Below are 18,696 nucleotides of genomic sequence, written 5' to 3'. Positions count from 1 at the left end.
CAGCTCAGCCCACTCTCGCTTGTGTGTGTGTGTGTGTGTGTGTGTGTGTGTGTGTGTGTGTGTGTGTGTAGATGTGTCGCATTTGTCATTTCTGACTGGCAGCAAAAGACCAAACATGCCGCTCAACATACACACACACGCGCACACACACACACGCGCGCACACACACACACACACACACACACACACACACACACACACACACACACACACACACACAGGTCATAAGCCATGTGCTATCACCAGCCTTCACAAACTGCATGCACACTCACTCACACACTGCACAGGCATGTGACCCCAAAACCCAAAACAAGAAATGCATTTCAGCAGATAAAACCCTGTGACAATGACCTGAGTCATGACCTTCACTACTACACTGAGCTGAGGCACATTCAGACATTTTCCCATTTTCTTTTTCTCATATTCTTACTTTTTCCAAGATGCCATGACAAAAGAAGAACAGAAGTCCTGATTGAGTAAAGACCGTGCAAGTAAAATGCCACTAATGTCTCATTTAGGCCATGTAGAAGAATTTATATGGATGAGAAAATGTCCAGTTTTACAAATTGAATGCTTTCATACATTGGTATATTGTTAATAAGGTCAAAATTATACAAGGCTGTTGTATGACGTTAGCTAGCATTCGCATATAGCTATATTCATGTTAAGCATTAGCATAATTAACTTAATCTTTAGAAAAACTGAAGCAGGTGGAACAATTTAGGAGTCTCAATCCAGTATACATACATCATACAATTCTATTCTACAATTTGAATATCTTTGACTCGCAGCGTGTTCACATTGGCAGCCATAATAGAAATGCCCTAACTTTTAGTTTGGTCAAAGAAACTAGAGATTGATGTGAAAGTGATCATTACAGTTACAGCCATATGACATGAACGCAGCACAATTTGCAGCGAGAAACATGAAAACTCATGAGTTGCCAGGCTTTTTATTAACCCCCCATTACCAAAACTCTAAATCTGCCCTTTCCATGCAGTACGTCCAACATAATGACTATATTAATGCATAATGTACCGTAACATTAAACTGTAACACCATACATTTCTACAAAGCAGTACTAAAACATGCTCGCTAAACTAAACAGCTCTTTAACCACAATATCCCTGGGCAGAAAATTAGTCACATCCACTAATAACAGTGTCTAACTGAACAACGTCAACTGGTTTCGCAGCTGTAGGAATGTAATTTGGCATAAAACTGAATCATCGCTACCAAGCAGTCAACTGATCGTCTGGAAATTGATAGTTTGAATCCCGATGATGCCACAGCCATGCATGACAAGACAGCAAAAGACGCTGTGCTCTCTCCCGTCAATCACAGCGACACTAGACAATTGTGAGCGTCATGTACGCAGAAGAGGGCAAATAGTGCTTTCGTCTGAGAGTGTTACACTGCCCTGTGATGCAGCATGAGCAGCAGTTTGAAAAGATGTGGTTGGCTGGCTTCATATGTCTTGGAGGAAGCATGTGTTAGCCTTCACCCTCCCTAGATGTTGACTGTTGTATGATATCAGAGAGCAAGTTGGTGAGTGGGAATTTTCAGATGACAGCATAGGGTGAACATTGTCGTGGGGGGTCCAGGACATGTTCTAGTCCCAGACACTGAGGTGCCTTTTTGTGTTTCAGGGGCATGGTGTCTTGGCGGTTAAGGCTCTGGGTTACTGATCTGAAGGTCAGGGATTCAAGCCTCAGCACTGCCAAGCTGCCACTGTTGGGCCCATGAGCAAGGCCCTTAACCCTCTCTGCTCCAGGGCGCTGTATCATGGCTGACCCTGTGCTCTAACCCCAACGTCCTAACATGCTGGGGTATGCGAAGAAAAGAATTTCACTGTGCTGTAATGTATATGTGATCAATAAAGACTCATGATCATTATGTCAAATCAGAACACAACACTGACACTACTACGTTTCAGTTTGACAACCGTAGGATGCATAGAGATAAATCTGTTTATGTCTTGTTTAGCCCAGTTCACATTGCACAGACAGACGCCGACAATCACCAACTTTTAAAAGTTGGCTGTTCGATTTACAATGTTGGGAAACAGGACTGTCATGTTCACACGGCCGCAACAGACAGCAAACTTTTTTATGGACAGTCGGGGTGGTTTAAAAATGGATGATCGTTTTACCACAATCAAAATTTAACTATTACTCTTTACATGTCGTTCTTCACCTGAAAACAAAAAGAGGTTGAGGTGAAGTCTTGGTTGTTGTGATGTGAGCGACAGGGCGTTTACTGACATTTATTCCGAGAGCTGCAGACAGAGGATGTGTAAAGCTTTCAAAATATTGCTCGGTTTGTCCAGGGGCGTAACCTGGCCTGGGCATTCAGGGCTGTAACCCCGGAGACTTTTTATTTAGCCCCAAATAATTCTCCACTTGGAGCAGTTTCTCACAACTTAACTGAACGTCAGTAAAAGAAGAGTGTTGAAATTTTCTATCTTCAATGAACGGATGACAGGGTTTACAGGAAAATACTTGGAAATACTTGTGTCTTATTGGCTGACAGCTCTCAATTCTGCCAAACACTAGGTCACACAGTGAGTGCGAGGGGGAAATGGATATAAGGGGTTGAAACTGAAACAGTAACATCCTCTCATGCTGAGCAGGAAAACAAGATGTGTACAACTTACGTACTTTGCATGGCAATGTAGCAGCTAAACCTATACACTGATTGCTTAGTTGTGCCTCCCCTTGGCTAGTGTCACCAAACTAGCCTAAACTATCCAAAAAGTTGTATTTTTTATCAGTCTTTGAGTCCTGCATCCCGGGCAAGTTTTATGATAAATCCAATTTTTTGTCCAATTTTCACATTTTTAAGCAACTAGCCCTCATATGCAAGGGCAAAAATATAGTCTATTTAGAATCGTGTGCATCTAGCACCTAGCACACAGGATGTCATTTCTATAGAGTTTGCAGGGATGCTTGCCTCATCATCGTGGCAACGGTTCATTCCCAGGTCCGATTACCCAATCAGCATAGAGGCGGCTGTGGCTCAGGTGGTAGAGCGGGTTGTCCACTAATCGTAGGGTTAGCAGTTAGCAGTTCAGTTCCCGGCCCACACGACTCCACATGCCGAAGTGTCCTTGGGCAGGACACTGAACCCCAAGTTGCTCCCTCAAGCTAGCACCTGCTAACATTGGTGTGTTAGTGTGTATGTGAATGGGTGAATGAGAACCAACGTAAAGTGCTTTGCAGAACCGCTAAGGTTAAAAAAAAAACACTATATAAGTGCAGACCATTTACCATCTACCATTAAGTCGAAGTTTGTTGGAAAATCGACCCACACTGCTCAGACATTAAATGACCTGACAGATGCTGAACATCGTCAGTCTGTGAAAACAAACGCCGACAAACGGCAACAGACACCGACAGGGTTAACACACTGATTCGACAAAACCCGATAAACGTGTCTGTTGGCGTTGTACGGCGTCTGTCGGTGCAGTGTGAACCAGGCTTTTGATGCAAAACTAGGACACTTTGACTGTCCCACAAAATCACCTGACCTCAGAAAACTTGAGGCTTTATTTGAAATAACAGAGGAAACATGAAAACAGGTCTTATAAAAATCTTTCTCTAATGTGCAGAGTCAGTAAAAGAGTGAACTAAAACCAACAAGAACTGACTCAAGTGAAGCATTCTCTTTCATATATAGTTATAAATAAAGGACAGCTATGAGAATAACTAATTCACCAATATAGAAGGTAATATATTCATATAGTACGTCAATTGTTGTCCCAGGGATCCCCAGTGGTCTATAAAGAATAGTCAGGGGGTACATGATATTTTGTTACAGTTGTGAAAATTACAATCCACCATTTAGTACTGAGTTCAGTTTGTTTGACTGAACCCTTGAACTGAATGTGTTTAAGCCAAACCATAATAACTCAAGAACATGTAACCCATAAACAATGTCAACTTGGACCTAATGTGTTCTGTTGACAGAAAGTTCAGGACTAAAAAGCTTCATGATTCCAAAACATAGCCAGAATATTACTGTACTTAAATAATTACTGTATTTGAATAAGGAACCTAATAATGAAGAATGACTCATTTGCGTAATGAATCTACTATCTGACTAGTTCATAAAATAAATCTGTGCAGAGGGAATCTGTTGATTTTTAAATTATTTAATAATTTTTTTATTTAATTAAAGGTGTCACTGTCTGCAAAATATTCAAGACCCCTTGCAGTAAAGTACAACGCTAAAGCTGAGAATAAGATCAAGACTGGAAACAGTCTTGTGAGGCCCCTAGTGCTGGGAAGTTTAGGGGTGTGGTGGGCGATGTGTCCTTGCCAATGTGTTTTTGTGACCATTTTGGGATCAGTTTCTATTCATTTGGGTATAAGTAAATTATTTTATTTAAATGTGAATAGTAATTTAAATGTTTTAATATACAAGGATAATTAGCCTAATGCATGCAAAACACTCAACCGCCAACCAGCTGGAGTTCAAAAGCAGCCGGTTCTGTGGAAAAGCCACCAACTTGGCAACACTACAAATAGATATATCATCAAATATATATATTTAAAAAAGACCATCTCAAATTGTCTTTTTGAGGCTCCCCTTCTTAAATAATGTCTTATCTTTTAATTATCAAAGAACTGTCTGAGATACCAAGATCAATGTCGTTAAATTCCAAAATTAATACACAGAGATGAAAAAGTAGGATCAAAGCTACAGACCTAGACACATAAACACACACACACACAATTTTAGGCCCACCTTCAGAGCGGTGGATGCAGGTGTGCTGGTTGTCGCTCAGGAAGAAGCCCTCTTTGCACTGGCACTCGTAGCTGCCCATGGTGTTCACGCAGATATGCTGGCATCCACCGTTGTTGTCCTGACACTCGTCCACGTCTACCACACCAGACAGAAAGACAAACAGTCATTAACATGTGCCCACACACACACACACACAAACGCAAACTAGGGCCACCAGTTTTTTTTTTTACCCTGTAATCAAAAGCCCACACAGGTATTTGTGAAAGTGAATGCTTTTGTTTATTTGTGGTCCTCCTCTTTTTCCTCTTCACAATTTGATGTAGCTGGGAAACACAGCCGGTTAGACGCAGAACAGGAATGTTCCAGCATCCATACAAGCATTCTCCCGACAGCCAAACAAATAAACATAGTGGCCAGGAAAAACACAGGTAGTCGGTCACAGGCACAAACAGAGAGGCAGACAGACAGACGGGTCAGTTACAGAGCAGACTGGCCTTGAGTCCTCTCGGAAATGAGGTCTATGATTTAACAAGTCCTCTTTGATGGAGTTCAACCTTTAAACCATGTCTCATGTGTTTTGTTAACATTACCATGCAGGTCATGATGTTTAATGTTGTCCTGTAAAGTGTGTTCACATTGTATAGGCAATGCCATGCCTTTGACACATTTATAAATGTATTGGTGTGTTGGGAGGTGTGACATTTTAGCACCAGAAAACAGTAACACACTTGAGTGAGTTTTATTTAGTAATGATGCAACAACCTGCTACTTTGGAGACTCGGGTCTGAAACTCTGACCAGTTCTGTGACCTCAAAGTGCAACGTCTGCCATCTTTAGACTTTTTTAGACAATTTCTCACAGCCTTCTTTGCTCATATTTACCAAGGGTGCCAATATTAGTGGAGGGCATTGTATGGTTCTTCATTAATGTTTATGATTTGGATTAGCCTATATGGAGCATTTGCCTGTGAATGAGCTGTTACTATAGAAACCATAACATATTAGAATGAGCACATTAATATAAACCTGTGCTTTGCCTTACATCTGGAACAACTGTCAGAGCTTCTGTTATAGAAAATTATACTACAGTGCTGTTCAGTGTTCAAATCTGGACATTTGCCAACGTACAATCGTTGATATGCTGAAGTTTTCTCTAAAAAAGACGTAAATGTAAAGAATCTCAGCATGTTTTCTGACACAGGAACCGTCTTCATGTTGGAGGACTTTGCACTTTCTGGTTTGTCAGTTAAATGATGAGCTGCATTTTGTTTGTTGTCTTATTACCTTTAAGGGAGAGAAAAAAAGAGAGGCTGGTGATGGAACCAGAGTTTATAGCTGCTATAACATAAGTGATAACAAGAACTAACTTATGGACTAACTCATGGACGTTCCACAACATGTAATGTAAATATAAATGGATAAAAGTATGGCGTCATTAATTAATAAATATAAAAGTATACTGTTGGCAAATTGCTCTGCTAATAAAATGAATGTAATTGGAAAATAATTACCTTCAGGATAGTAAACACCTCAATGTTGATTATTTTTCTATAACACCACACCCAGAAGTGTTTTATTCTTATTTAACATCTTATAATCATCCAGAATTGGGAATTCGGCAGTGCTGTGGTATAAAGTACATTAATGAAACATAAAAATTATGACATCTATAATGTTACTTTAGTATTTGCCACAAGGCCAAACTAAAACATAGGAGGGTGTGTGCCCAGAAAATTTGAGCACTCCTGATGTATTTACAGATGTCGGAGCATGCAAAATTCATTCAATCAAAGTCCAATTATATAAGCGCAAATCCAAGTCGAGTCCTAAGTCATAACTAACATACTCAAGTCATGAAAATTGTGACAAGTCTGAATTAAGCCCAACTTCACGACTCAAATACAACATCACTGATATCTGCTAAAAGCAGTAATGATAAATTTATGGTGCTTAACTTGTGCTTTTCTTCAAGAATCTGAATTTCTTTGTCTTGTGTTGACACAATTTCCTTTGGGCTCAGTAAAATCTTATTGGTTCAGAGAAAACAACATTTAAAGTCCCCATGAAATCAAAATGGATGCTTTGTGGCTTTTAGTATGACTATGTTAGCTTTAAGGTTATCTATAAGCTAGAGTCTCTCTCTCTATCACCAATACGGATAGACAATTCTGAAGACATCATTCTGTACTTCGGCTTCTCATCAGATTTTCTGTACAATCAAATGCTCTCTAGAATCTGAAATGTCCCGTCCTCAACATTATAAAAATCCATGGTACGAACTGTCAAGTACGGTTTAGCTCGGGTTGTGAGGTAAGCTAAACACTATTGGCTATTTAAAAGGGGGGAGGAGCTACTCAATATGTCCCGCCCTGGCTTCCTGTTTCAGTGGAAATTACGTCAACACATCGAATAGCGCTGCATGTTTCAAGGCACTTCACGGGGACTTAAACAATGTGTGCGTTTGAACTATACAATACATTATGCAATATAGCGTTTTTAACTTGTTACAACAGTTTTTGAAGGAAAATGAAGGCAAATAATGTCATCTGTTTCATTATAGTCATAATATAGTCATCTGTTTCATTTAATGGTGAAGTTTTGCTTTTTTTGGCTATAAAAGGGTTTACAGTGCCATCTGATTTACTATGGTATAAGGTTCTGGGTGAAGAGCTAAAGACCAAACACTGATTTGCTACCAGGATGTGTACTCTCTCTGATAGACTTTGTGAGAGTAGATAAGTTCTGAGGATATGTGATTATTAGTAAGATTGTTGATGTGTGAAGGGCTCGATTCACAGATTTGTTTTATTTTATACCACAGTGCTTTTGCATTTTCAGTTCTGACTGGAAAGAAAGTGTTGATTCTTTTTCTATAATAGCAGCTTTGACAGCAGGTTTATATTCATGTGCTCATTCTAGAACGTTATTATTTCTATAACAAACTACACATGGGCTTAACCTAAATCTAATAATAAATCGATTAAAAATGTGTTATTTAACAAAGATATTAATTTCTGTAAGGTGATGTTTATAGAACATTTATGGAAGGAGTCTCCAGTGTCAGCGCTTTGCACCCGTCGGTAAGTGACGCCATTGGAAAGTCTTTCATTTTTATTTTCTTTATAACCTTCATGAGAGAAAGCAAAAAGATTAACATCAGTGATAGCAGGAACTAATTTGTTTCAGTGATGTACCGATATAAAACGGATAGGAAATATGATGGGTTGTTCTTGTAACTGTTGGCAGATTGCCTTTATACATGATGAATAGAACACTTCAGGACTGTTATAGGAAAACCATGAACTTTGTGGTGGAAACATTAACTCCGACTTATTTCAGGCCACATCCATCACTCTGTCGTTGATGATTTTCCTATACCAGCATGCCGGGTGAGTACTGGAAATGATTAATAATAATAATAATAATAATAAAGAATATTTGTTATCATTACTATCATTATTCAGTGGTTAATAGACTTAATCTTTAACAGTTACTACTGTGTTAAGTAATGGTTTTTATGTACTCTTACAAAGTACTCTTGTGATCATCTTTGTGACAATATTTATTTTATCCTATGCAAAAGTACACAAACTTTTACACTCAACTATATGTGTGTGGGTGTATGTATGCAACTGAATCTGTGTCTACTTAAGTAAGTATGCTGTGAGCCCCTTTTTGTTAAGAGTGCACTGAAAGGCAATAAGGTTGATGAGCTCTCTAGTGTTGAAGCTGCTCTTTATTTGTGTGTGTGAAGTGCTTTATGGCTGTTAGCACCTCCGGTACAGCAGCACAACAGCCACTGCAGGCTAAAAGAACAACACCAGAGCTAGACTCACTGTCCAATATGAGCTTCTACAGCTGGGATTACACTGCTAATGTTTTGTTCTGAGCACAGATTATGGACAAACACCAGATTCCCGTGTGGCATCACATACAAGCAGACAGGGCGAGCGCCACTGCTATAGGTTACAGTATCATCCGTGTCACTGGCATTCTCTCAAACCCACACGGATACACAAACCCTCATAAAAAGAGTAATATGCAAACACCAGTTTACACGCACACACACAGGCTCCTAATTTGGTAACAGGGGTTTATTATGTGGCCCTTGGTTTTTACCTGGAGACATGACTCTTATTTTAGGCTCAGTAGGGCGACTCGTTAATGGAGCCAAGACAGCAAGGCCTTTACTGTCCGAGCAAGTGGTGGAATGGAGTTGGAAAAAGGAGAGAAGGCCTATCTTTATGCTGTTTTCCCCAGAGGTGTCCCTCTCTCTCTCTCTCTCTCTCTCTCTCTCTCTCTCTCTCTCTCTCTCTCTCTCTCTCTCACACACACACACACACACACACAGCCAAGCACATCTCATGTCTTGTACTTGAAATAAGATCTCATTCAAAACATGGTGCCACTACATATCATATAGCAACAATCCAGGGAAATATAAATTGCCATTTCCTAAGTGAACACAAACCTATATGAGCTGAAGTATAAAAAGCATTGCACTACAGTACAGTGGGTGGTGAGGAACTGCAATGTGTGGCCTCGGCTCATGCAGATCTCGCTGTCTAATGCGTGAATGAAAACGGATAGTTAATGTGACAGACAGCAATTTTTGCTTGTTCTTAAAAAAAAAAAGAAGATAAAAACAACATTTCAGCTGTCATCTTTCAATTAAAGCTCATACTGTCAAACATTTAAACATCTGGCATCTGAGAGCTAGTTTAAACTAGACTGATTTTGTTTTGCTTGATTGCACTCGTGTAAACTTTAATTTGGAAAAGGCATCAGGAACGACGTGACACAACAAGGGGAGACAGAGAGAATGCAAGCGATGCTGACGGAACGCACCGCCAAGAAATGAAAAAAATATTGTAAAAAGACTGAAATACCGCCTCCTTAATTCCTTATCTCTACAAAAGGCAAAGTGAGTTATGGGTATTCTGTACCCTATAAGGTAAATAATTTGGATGCTAACCTATTGATTGTGAACTATATAGTGAACAGGCTGCAGCTGTAGTCTACAGTCATGCGCTGTCCACATGATATTACATGAGAGCACCAAAATCTAACATTTTATCAATAGCTCGACAATTCAGAAATACAATATCACAAGGTCTCCTCACTGGAATAATAAGAATGAAGTGGTATTACTATTACACAAACAGACTTAAGTGTTTTCAGTCGGTAATGCTGTATACTGGCTTCATGCCATGTTGCCTCCAAATACCAAATATGATCAACAACAAAGTTGTAACCCTTTCATTCCAAAACAAATAATAATTTATGGCTTTGTAATTATGAAACTGTAATGAGAGCTCAGGACATTTCCTCTCCTCTAGTATCACTTCCTGGTTACTTCCAGGTTCTAGACTATTTAAACAGCTTATGTTTTCTAGCTCATTAAGAAGTCTTGACATTTCTAGCATGTGTGGAATTTCTGAGCCTTTGTTATTGCTGACTGCACTGTTGTGTTTTAGACCTTTGCTTTGGTTTTGGATTAGTCTTTGAATTACCCTTTGGCCTTGTCTACCGATAGTTTAATGCTTTTTGCCTGAGTAATGACTGAGTGATTCTGGATCACATTCTCACGATGTCTATCAAGATCTGTATTAAAACCCCACATCCTATATATTATAGACTCCTTATATTCATGTATTTTCATCTTAAAAGACTTTATGGAGCTTGGTGGCCAATTCTCATCCGCCAACCAGACAACAGCTACCACACCAAGGAGGTTGAAGACTAACACCTACTTCTTCCAAGGCATCTGAGTCCAGCTGACTGCATCGAACTTTCAAACTGTTGCCCTCTTCCTCATACATGAGCTCACACATGCCCACGATTGTCTAGTGTCATTGTGATTGACAGGGCAGAGAAGAGTACAACATCCCTCCCACCCAGAGAGCACGGCCAATTTTGGGTGGCTATGGCATTGTCAGAACTCTCCAGAGTCGTGATCTCCAGACCAGAACGCGAATGGTTTTCTGTTGCGCCACTCAGGAGACTTTTACCTGGTTTTCATATAATGCAGTCATCTTTCACATCAAAAGAGTAGATGTGATAAGAAGTTCCAACCATCCATCCATCCATCTTCTACCGCTTACTCCTTTTCAGGGTCATGGGGAACCTGGAGCCTATCCCAGGGAGCATCAGGCACAAGGCGGGGTACACCCTGGACAGGGTGCCAGTGTGGTAAGAAGTTATAATATGATAATGAATTATTAAAAATCCATACAGTATTTGTACTACAATAGAGGAAATAAAATAGCAACAAAGTGTCTATTAAACAATCTGAGAAACAAGCTGAGCCATAAAACGATACACCCTAACCACGTACATAGGAGTCCCTCCGGGAGTTTGCAATTTTGTGACCATAAAAGTTAACGCAAAATCCAGCAAACTCCACAGTTTTCAGAGGAGCTTGCAATTTTTCAAAATTACCACAAATTTTCCACAGTTTTGGGCCATGATACATCATATGACGTCATCGCTATGCGTATTCAGCCACAGCCCTCTTCGATTCATGTGCATTGAATATAAGTACAGCTAAAAGGTTTCATTTAAAAGACATCATTTGCAAAAAAAAAAAAATTATAAATTGTGCAATTGCAAGTTCGCCAATTTAAGTAGTTCAAAAGCACAAAAACCCTGCAAGTTGCCTCACAAATCTTTTAAAAGCCCACAGCAAAATCAAGCATTTTTGGCCGCAACAATCACAAAAAACTCAGCGGAATCCTGTAGGACTGACATCGTTCACTATTATGAGAAAAATATTATCCAGTGAGCTCAAGAAATCCCACAATGAGCTAAGATAGTTTAGTTTATAAAATGTGTCTTATCAAGTACAGAAGACCCATAATGCACGTTGCTGTTGGAAAGGAATACAAAAGTATTTGCCCCATCCTGATTTCTCCTGTTTTTGTGTATATTTTATACTAAATTGTTTCAGAAATTAAAAGAAAACCTAATATAAAACTAAGGTAACCTGAGTAAACACAAAATACAGTTTTTAAATGATAATGTTATTTATTGAAGCAAAAAAGTAATCCACTACCAATTGAGCCTGTGTGAACTATGCGAAAATGTATTTGCCCCCATAGTTACTAATTCCCCAAATCTATGAAGCGGTATTCAAAATGGGGTTCAGCTGGACTAGACGCAACCAGGCCTGATTACTGCAAACCCTGTTCAATCAAATCAACACTTAAATAGAACTTTTACAACAGTATGAAGCTGGTTAAAAGTCTTATCCAGTAACACACTATGCCCAAGTTTAAAGAAATTCCAGAAATGATGAGGAAGAAGACTGAAATACATTAGTCTTGGAAAGGTTACAAAGCTATTTCTAAGACTCTGGGGCTCCAAAGAACCACAGTGAGAGCCTTTATCTCCAAATGGAAAAACTGGACACAGTAGTGAACCTTCCCAGAAGTGGCTGACCTTCCAAAATTCCTCCAAGGGCACAGTAACTACTCATCCATCAAGTCACAAAAGTCTCTTGCATCAATAAAGGTCACTGTTCATGACTCCACTATCAGAAAGACACTGGGCAAAAATGGCTTCCATGGAAGAGTGGTGAGGTGAAAACCACTGCTAACCCAGAAGAACATTAAGGCTCGTCTGAATTTGCCAAAACACACCTTGATGATCCTCAAAGCTTTTGGGAGAATGTTCTGTGGATTTATAAGGAGTCGAAAGTGGAACTGTTTGGAAGACAGGGGTCCGGTTTCATCTGGTGTAAACCAAACACAGAATTTCACAAAAAGAACATAATACAGTGTGATGGTGTGGGGATGCTTTGCTGCTTCAGGACCTGGGCAACTTGCAGTAATTGAGGGAAACATGAATTCTGCTCTCTACCAGAAAATCCTAAAGCAGAATGTCCGTCCGGTCTTCAGTTAGTAAGTTGAAACTCAAGTGCAGCTGGATTATGCAGCAAGACAATGATCCAAAGTGTAGGAGTAAGTCCTAAGCCTAGAAGTAATTGAAAGTCTGATCTCCAGTTATCGGAAGCGTTTGGTTGCAGTTATTGCTGCTAAAGGCGGCACAACCAGATTTTAAGTTTAAGAGGGCAACTAGTTTTTCACATTCTGTTGAATAATTTTCACAGTGTGTTGAATAATTTTTTATTTGCTTCATCCATCCATCCATTTTCCATACCGCTTATCCTACAGGGTCGCGGGGAACCTGGAGCATGGGGCACAAGGTGGGGTACACCCTGGACGGGGTGCCAATCCATCGAAGGGCACAATCACACACACATTCACACCCCAATTCATACAATACGGACACTTTGGACATGCCAATCAGTCTACAATGCATGTCTTTGGACTGGGGGAGGAAACTGGAATACCCGGAGGAAACCCCCGCAGCACGGGGAGAACATACAAACTCCGCACACACACAGGGCCGTGGCGGAAATCGAACCCCCCAACCCTAGAGGTGTGAGGCTAACATGCTAACCACTAAGCCACCATGCGCCATTTTTTTGCTTCAATAAAAATAATAAAAGAAATAAAATAAAAACTGTATTGTGCGTTTACTCAGGTTGCCTTTGTTTTATGTTGTATTTCGTTTGAAGATCGAAAACTATTTAGTATGAGATATACACAAAAACAGAAGAAATCAGATACTTTTTCACAGCACTGTAGAGTCCAGGACACCATTCTAGTCACTGCTTTTTAATAGTAAGACTAGAAAGTAATCTCTCTCTCTCTCTCGCTCTCTCTCTCTCTCACTCTCTCTCTCTCTTTTTAAACAAAACAAAAATTCTTTTTGCTTTCTGGCTGAAGTAAGTGAGAAGATGAAAAAAGAGGTTAAAGATAAACAGAAAGGCAGATAAAAAGATAAGCCGCAGCAGCGGTGCAGACATTCATTAAAACAGCCAAATGATCAACACATTGAGTCCAGCTGCCGGTGCGGGCAGGGAAAATAAATACGAATCGAAATGAAAAAAGACGGGGAGGAACTGCACCAGATTACCCTTTAATCAGCCTCCCCATTAGCCAATCTTAAATCAATTAGAGCTTAAACTTGTTGACATGTGGCATCTGGGAGTCTGTGAAACGACTTCCGACATAAGCTCCAACACACAGAGAGGCTGTTTCACCTGAACCTCTGCTATGTGTGGGTGTGGGTGTGGGTGGGGGGTGAAGAGGGTGGGGGGGGGGGTTGTTGGGGATAGGGGGAGGTGAAGTTCTCAGTTAAAACAAACACATTACTAAGCGAGGACATTTCTAAGAAAAGCTGAACACACACGGTTACTCCGCAAAAATATTCACCGTAATGAATTCAACTATGGTTGGTGTAACTCTTTTAAAAATAACATTACTTCTTAATTTCGCAGGCTACGTTATGCTCTGAGTGTTACACAACTCTAGCATGAGGACAACTGATGCCACTGGAGTCCATTTATGGTGGTCAGTCAGCTGGTTACTGGTGTCGCCCCTGAGTTCAGTGGAAACGGTGACATCATCTGTCTGACATGAAAGGACAGTGACGATGTGCTTGATGAGTGAAGGACGGAGAAAAAGATGGCTATAGAGAAGACTACAGAGAGTGTGAAGAACAGTGTGTAAAAACCACTATGAGGACGGTTAAGCTTTAATAAACTTGGCAAGAATATTTCACTTGTCACTGAAAGTTTGTCACTGGTGACTGGTGATCTAAATCCTCTCAGTCGGTGGAATACAACGTGATTTTTATTTTGTTACTGTATAGTGGTGAAAATCACTATTTAAAAAAAACACACAAGTAGGCACAAATATAGCTTCATTATATTTATTATTATTATTATTATTTATTAACTTAAAAACAAGTAGCATAATAATAATAATTATTATTATTGTTGTTGTTGTTGTTATTATTATTATTATTATTATTATTATTATTATTATTATTATTATTATTATTATATATGAACTCAGCTCTAGTGATAACTTCCACAACTTTGATAACTACTAGCCACAGAACCTGCACACTAGCTAGGTGTCCTAAACACAAACCCTGCATACTAAATAGCTAACCTAACCACAGAACCTGTATACTGGTTAAACTAGCCACAGAACCTGCATATTAAATAGCTAACCTAGCCTAGCTAAACCTAGAAGTAATGAACAAAATAGTTGAATGTGAGCTAGTGTACTAGCAGATAATTAGCCAGATAACTTAGCTAATATGAGTGATGACTCGTGTGTTGAAGTGAACTTGAAAAAGATTACTGTTAAAGTAACAAATAAGCAAATAAACAATATAAAATGAGGTTAAATAACAATAAATGCATGAAATCCCAATTATATCTCGTACTCAGTTTTCGAGGAGTTAACTAGCAGCATAGCTATGTTAGCTAATGTTAGAGATATTAAGATATTTGGGATGGTGGGGGACATGAGGACACTTCCAAATTGCATATTTATGTATAGAGCCTAGCATTTTTACTGAGGCTGAAGGTGTTGTTGTTGGTCTTTATTTAATAGGCCATTGGTGATAAATAACCTAGTTTAGAATGACATGCTTTGGGGTAAAGGTTATACACATCAGAGTGCAGCATCGGTAATGAAATGTGCTGGAAAGGTTTGGAAGATAAAGAATTTTCAGATCAAGACAAGATCGTGACACAAATTCAGGTAATGCAGCCAACAATTAATAAAATCTTGCAAATTCAGGCAGTGTCTTCCTACTTCATTAGCCAGATTGGTATTTTGGAAATTGTGATTTTAAATAAACTTCTCATCACTAAGTGGTCAACCAACAGGTTTCCATTTTCATCTAAAAGTAAAAGACTCCAGAGAAACTCTGAGAACATCATTTATCAGCAGCCGTGTAATATGGTTTAAAGAGCTGAGAACCTCTGAGACATAATGTTACAGGAACAGAAGAGGGGAAATTACAGAGACAGAGTATTTAAAAGCTTCAAAGCTCAATTTGAATCCAAATGTAATTTCTCTCAATCAGAAATGAACCCATCCGAACCGATGTGGGTGGAGCCATGCAAGGGTGTGTGACATTCAAAATTCAAATGAACTGTATGCTGAACTTCAAAGTGTAGGCTTGAACATCCTGTCACTTTACTCATGACTCCATTTTGTGGATGTTTACATTACCTCACTTTAGCATAAATAGTCAATTTCTCTCAAGTACTAAGTAAATACATATGACTGAATTGTTTTATTTGTAACACGAGTTGTGAAATCTGAAATAAAGCACAGAAAGTGAGGTAATTTAGTAAATAAACACAAGCAGAGGTTTAGTCAGACCTTTTACAATAGGGTTGCCAGGTTAGACTCAATAAATTTATTCGGGTGGGGAAAATTTCTAATTAACATCCATTAAAAAAACAAAAAAACATAATATGGCTCCTCCTAGCTGCATGTGGCCTGAGTAGGATTCCCATCGGACATAAAAGACACACAGTTAACCAACGTTTGTTTGTCGTCTAGCAAGTTACAGTATGAAAAGTCTTAGCTAACATAACATTAGGCTACCTCTTACGAACTACTCTAGCGTTACAAATTCAAAATCATTAGCTAGCAGTAATTGATAACAAACGTAAGAACTCCAGTGTAATGCCTTCAAATAATGAACATCGTTAATGTAAAAATAAAACAATTTTGCATGTTTGTAAGCTGTTTGTTTGTTGTGGTCAGTGGGATGAGGGAAGTGCTCGCTTCTGTGTGAGCTAGCTAAAATTGCTTATGACCGTATGACATTATTCTTGTTGACGATCCTTGCTATTGGACAACGATGAAATGAACTTTCAAATTTCCCAGAGATGTTTGTTATCATTCATACATGTCCATCACAGCGAGATTTAGCAAGTCATTCAGTTACATATCATGTGACATTGTTAACCGCATCGACTACTACTACTACTACTACTACTTCTACTACTACTACTACTAATAATAATAATAATAATAATAATAATAATAATAATAATGATGGTCTTTCATGGGTGGCCATGCTTCACGCTTCACACTAGGGTGGCACTGACCACACCTGGCCACCACTTAGGGATAGGCATAGGCCCATGAACAAAATGTTTAACAAATCTTATTAAAAATGTAATTTTCTAAGTTTTGCTTTACGTTCCATCCCAGCTGACTATTTCTACCACTTAATCTAAAAAGTGAAATCTAAGATGTCATTACGAAAATGTCAGTTTGCTAAGTGACTCATTTTTTTGTAAAGAAAATGTGACAAACTAATTTGATTGGATATTGCAGCAGTATACCTAAACACAGCTCTTATTAATGTATATATTCTTGCCCCACCCCTTTCCACTACTACATTGCTCTACTCCAGGTTACCATCTGCATCAATGTACGGTATGCCATGCTTGCACCACTATCTGAAACTAGGGCTTTGTCTAGGACAAAGATAAAGGCAAGAAGGAAAGTAACAGAGACCTATTGTAAAAAAGAGAAGGTGGGGATGTAAAACAGCAGACCTCTCTTCAGTGTCGGCCCTCTAAGGTCTTGTATTGGTTCCCAGCGCCACCATTTAGTCTTCTATTTGAAACACTCCACAATAAAGATGTCAAATAGAGAACAAGCCTGTTGCTTCTGTGGAAACAGCCTGGAGTTGTTCCAGAGAGACAGGCGGCCAAAATAACCAAGAACTTACCGAGAGAGAGCAAGAAAAGCGATATTTTGGGGAAGATCTGAGAAATTAGATGTCAGGAAGATGAACATGGGAGAAAGAGAGAGAGAGAGAAGAGAGAAAGAGTGGCAAAGGATAATTAGAGCATGAACCTTAATATGTTTACAGAGATACAAATAAAGAGCAGAGACATTAGTTAGAGTAGACTGAGAGGCAAAGGGAGAGGACACTGGACTCAGTATGTTGCAATACTATTAAACCAGAATGTAAAAAAACGAGTCACTGAAAAAAAGGACGACAATGAGAACAAGAACTAAAGACAGAGACATAGCAGAGACATGAGACATAAGGTAGCTGGAAGGGCCGTGTTGTTCCGTGCTGCTTGGATATTTATCATCATTACTGAGTGTGAAAATAAAATGATGATGTCAGCATCCTGAAACTCAATCACACTGCCAGGTCTTCAATTTTTTTGGATTCATCGAGTAGGGAGGAGAGGAGGAGAGACAGAGTCGTCCAAAGCTTGTCCTACTTCGCCAAGCTACTCGTAATGTCCTCCAACTCCTCACGCTCTCTATCACTCTCTTGGTAACCCCGTGTGCACAATGATGCTTGAAAGACATTTAAAAAAAAAAAAGATGCCATTAATGGTCCAGTTTTCGGCCAGAGCTTTCAAAGCGGTAGAAAGACAAGTATTACGATCGCAAACAAGATCAATCTTTAATGTAAACCAAAAAAATATCTAGGGGTCAAATCAATTCAAGGGCTCAGAACAGAACTGACCAAATGTTATGATGTGGAGAAAGACTGGTCCAATAATGGACATTTACCGACACACCATGGCACGTCTTTCAACCTATCAATCTGCATTGGCTTGTAGAACGAATAAAAAATGGGCATGTGAAGATACGCAGCATGAAAAACCCACACACATTTCACTTTTCAACAGATTCCTGAACCCCCACAGCAAGCCCCCTAAAACATTAAACTAGTCCTGCCTGTCAGAGTTGTGGAATTTCACATTCAAACCATTTAAATAAATATGCGATGGTGAGTTATTAATTTTCTCTGACTTTTCCCTTCACGAGTCCATTTTTAACCACTAACATAAACATCTACCGTGCCAGTTGGATTCTGGGAAATGGATGCGATTGCGCCACTGGTGACACTTGAGGTGACATTTTAAAGAGAAGAAAATAATCGGGAGGGTTTTTTTTTTTTTTTTGCCGGCCGACTCCTGTCAGCGGGAGTGGAATGAGGGAGCTGGGCTAGATGAGGCTGCACTTCCCAAAGCGCACAGAGGCGTGTTTGTTTACGCTTACGGAGGGGTCGTTGGAGAGGTCACTTG

At 39.4% G+C, this 18,696-nt stretch overlaps 1 protein-coding gene across 2 annotated transcripts in view; it reads right to left on the bottom strand.

Annotated features, from left to right (window-relative positions):
• The window catches only part of scube1 (signal peptide, CUB domain, EGF-like 1), a 96,624-nt gene that overhangs the window by 64,593 nt on the left and 13,335 nt on the right, over positions 1 to 18,696 (bottom strand). For both annotated transcript variants that reach the window (XM_017494655.2, XM_017494656.2), the window contains exon 4: positions 4,750 to 4,884. In XM_017494655.2, coding sequence (XP_017350144.1) covers positions 4,750 to 4,884 — 135 coding nt within the window. The remainder of the gene's footprint in view (positions 1 to 4,749; positions 4,885 to 18,696) is intronic.

Source organism: Ictalurus punctatus, chromosome 19, assembly GCF_001660625.3.
Source record: "Ictalurus punctatus breed USDA103 chromosome 19, Coco_2.0, whole genome shotgun sequence".
NCBI lineage: Eukaryota > Metazoa > Chordata > Actinopteri > Siluriformes > Ictaluridae > Ictalurus > Ictalurus punctatus.
This window is presented reverse-complemented; position numbering and strand designations above follow the sequence as displayed.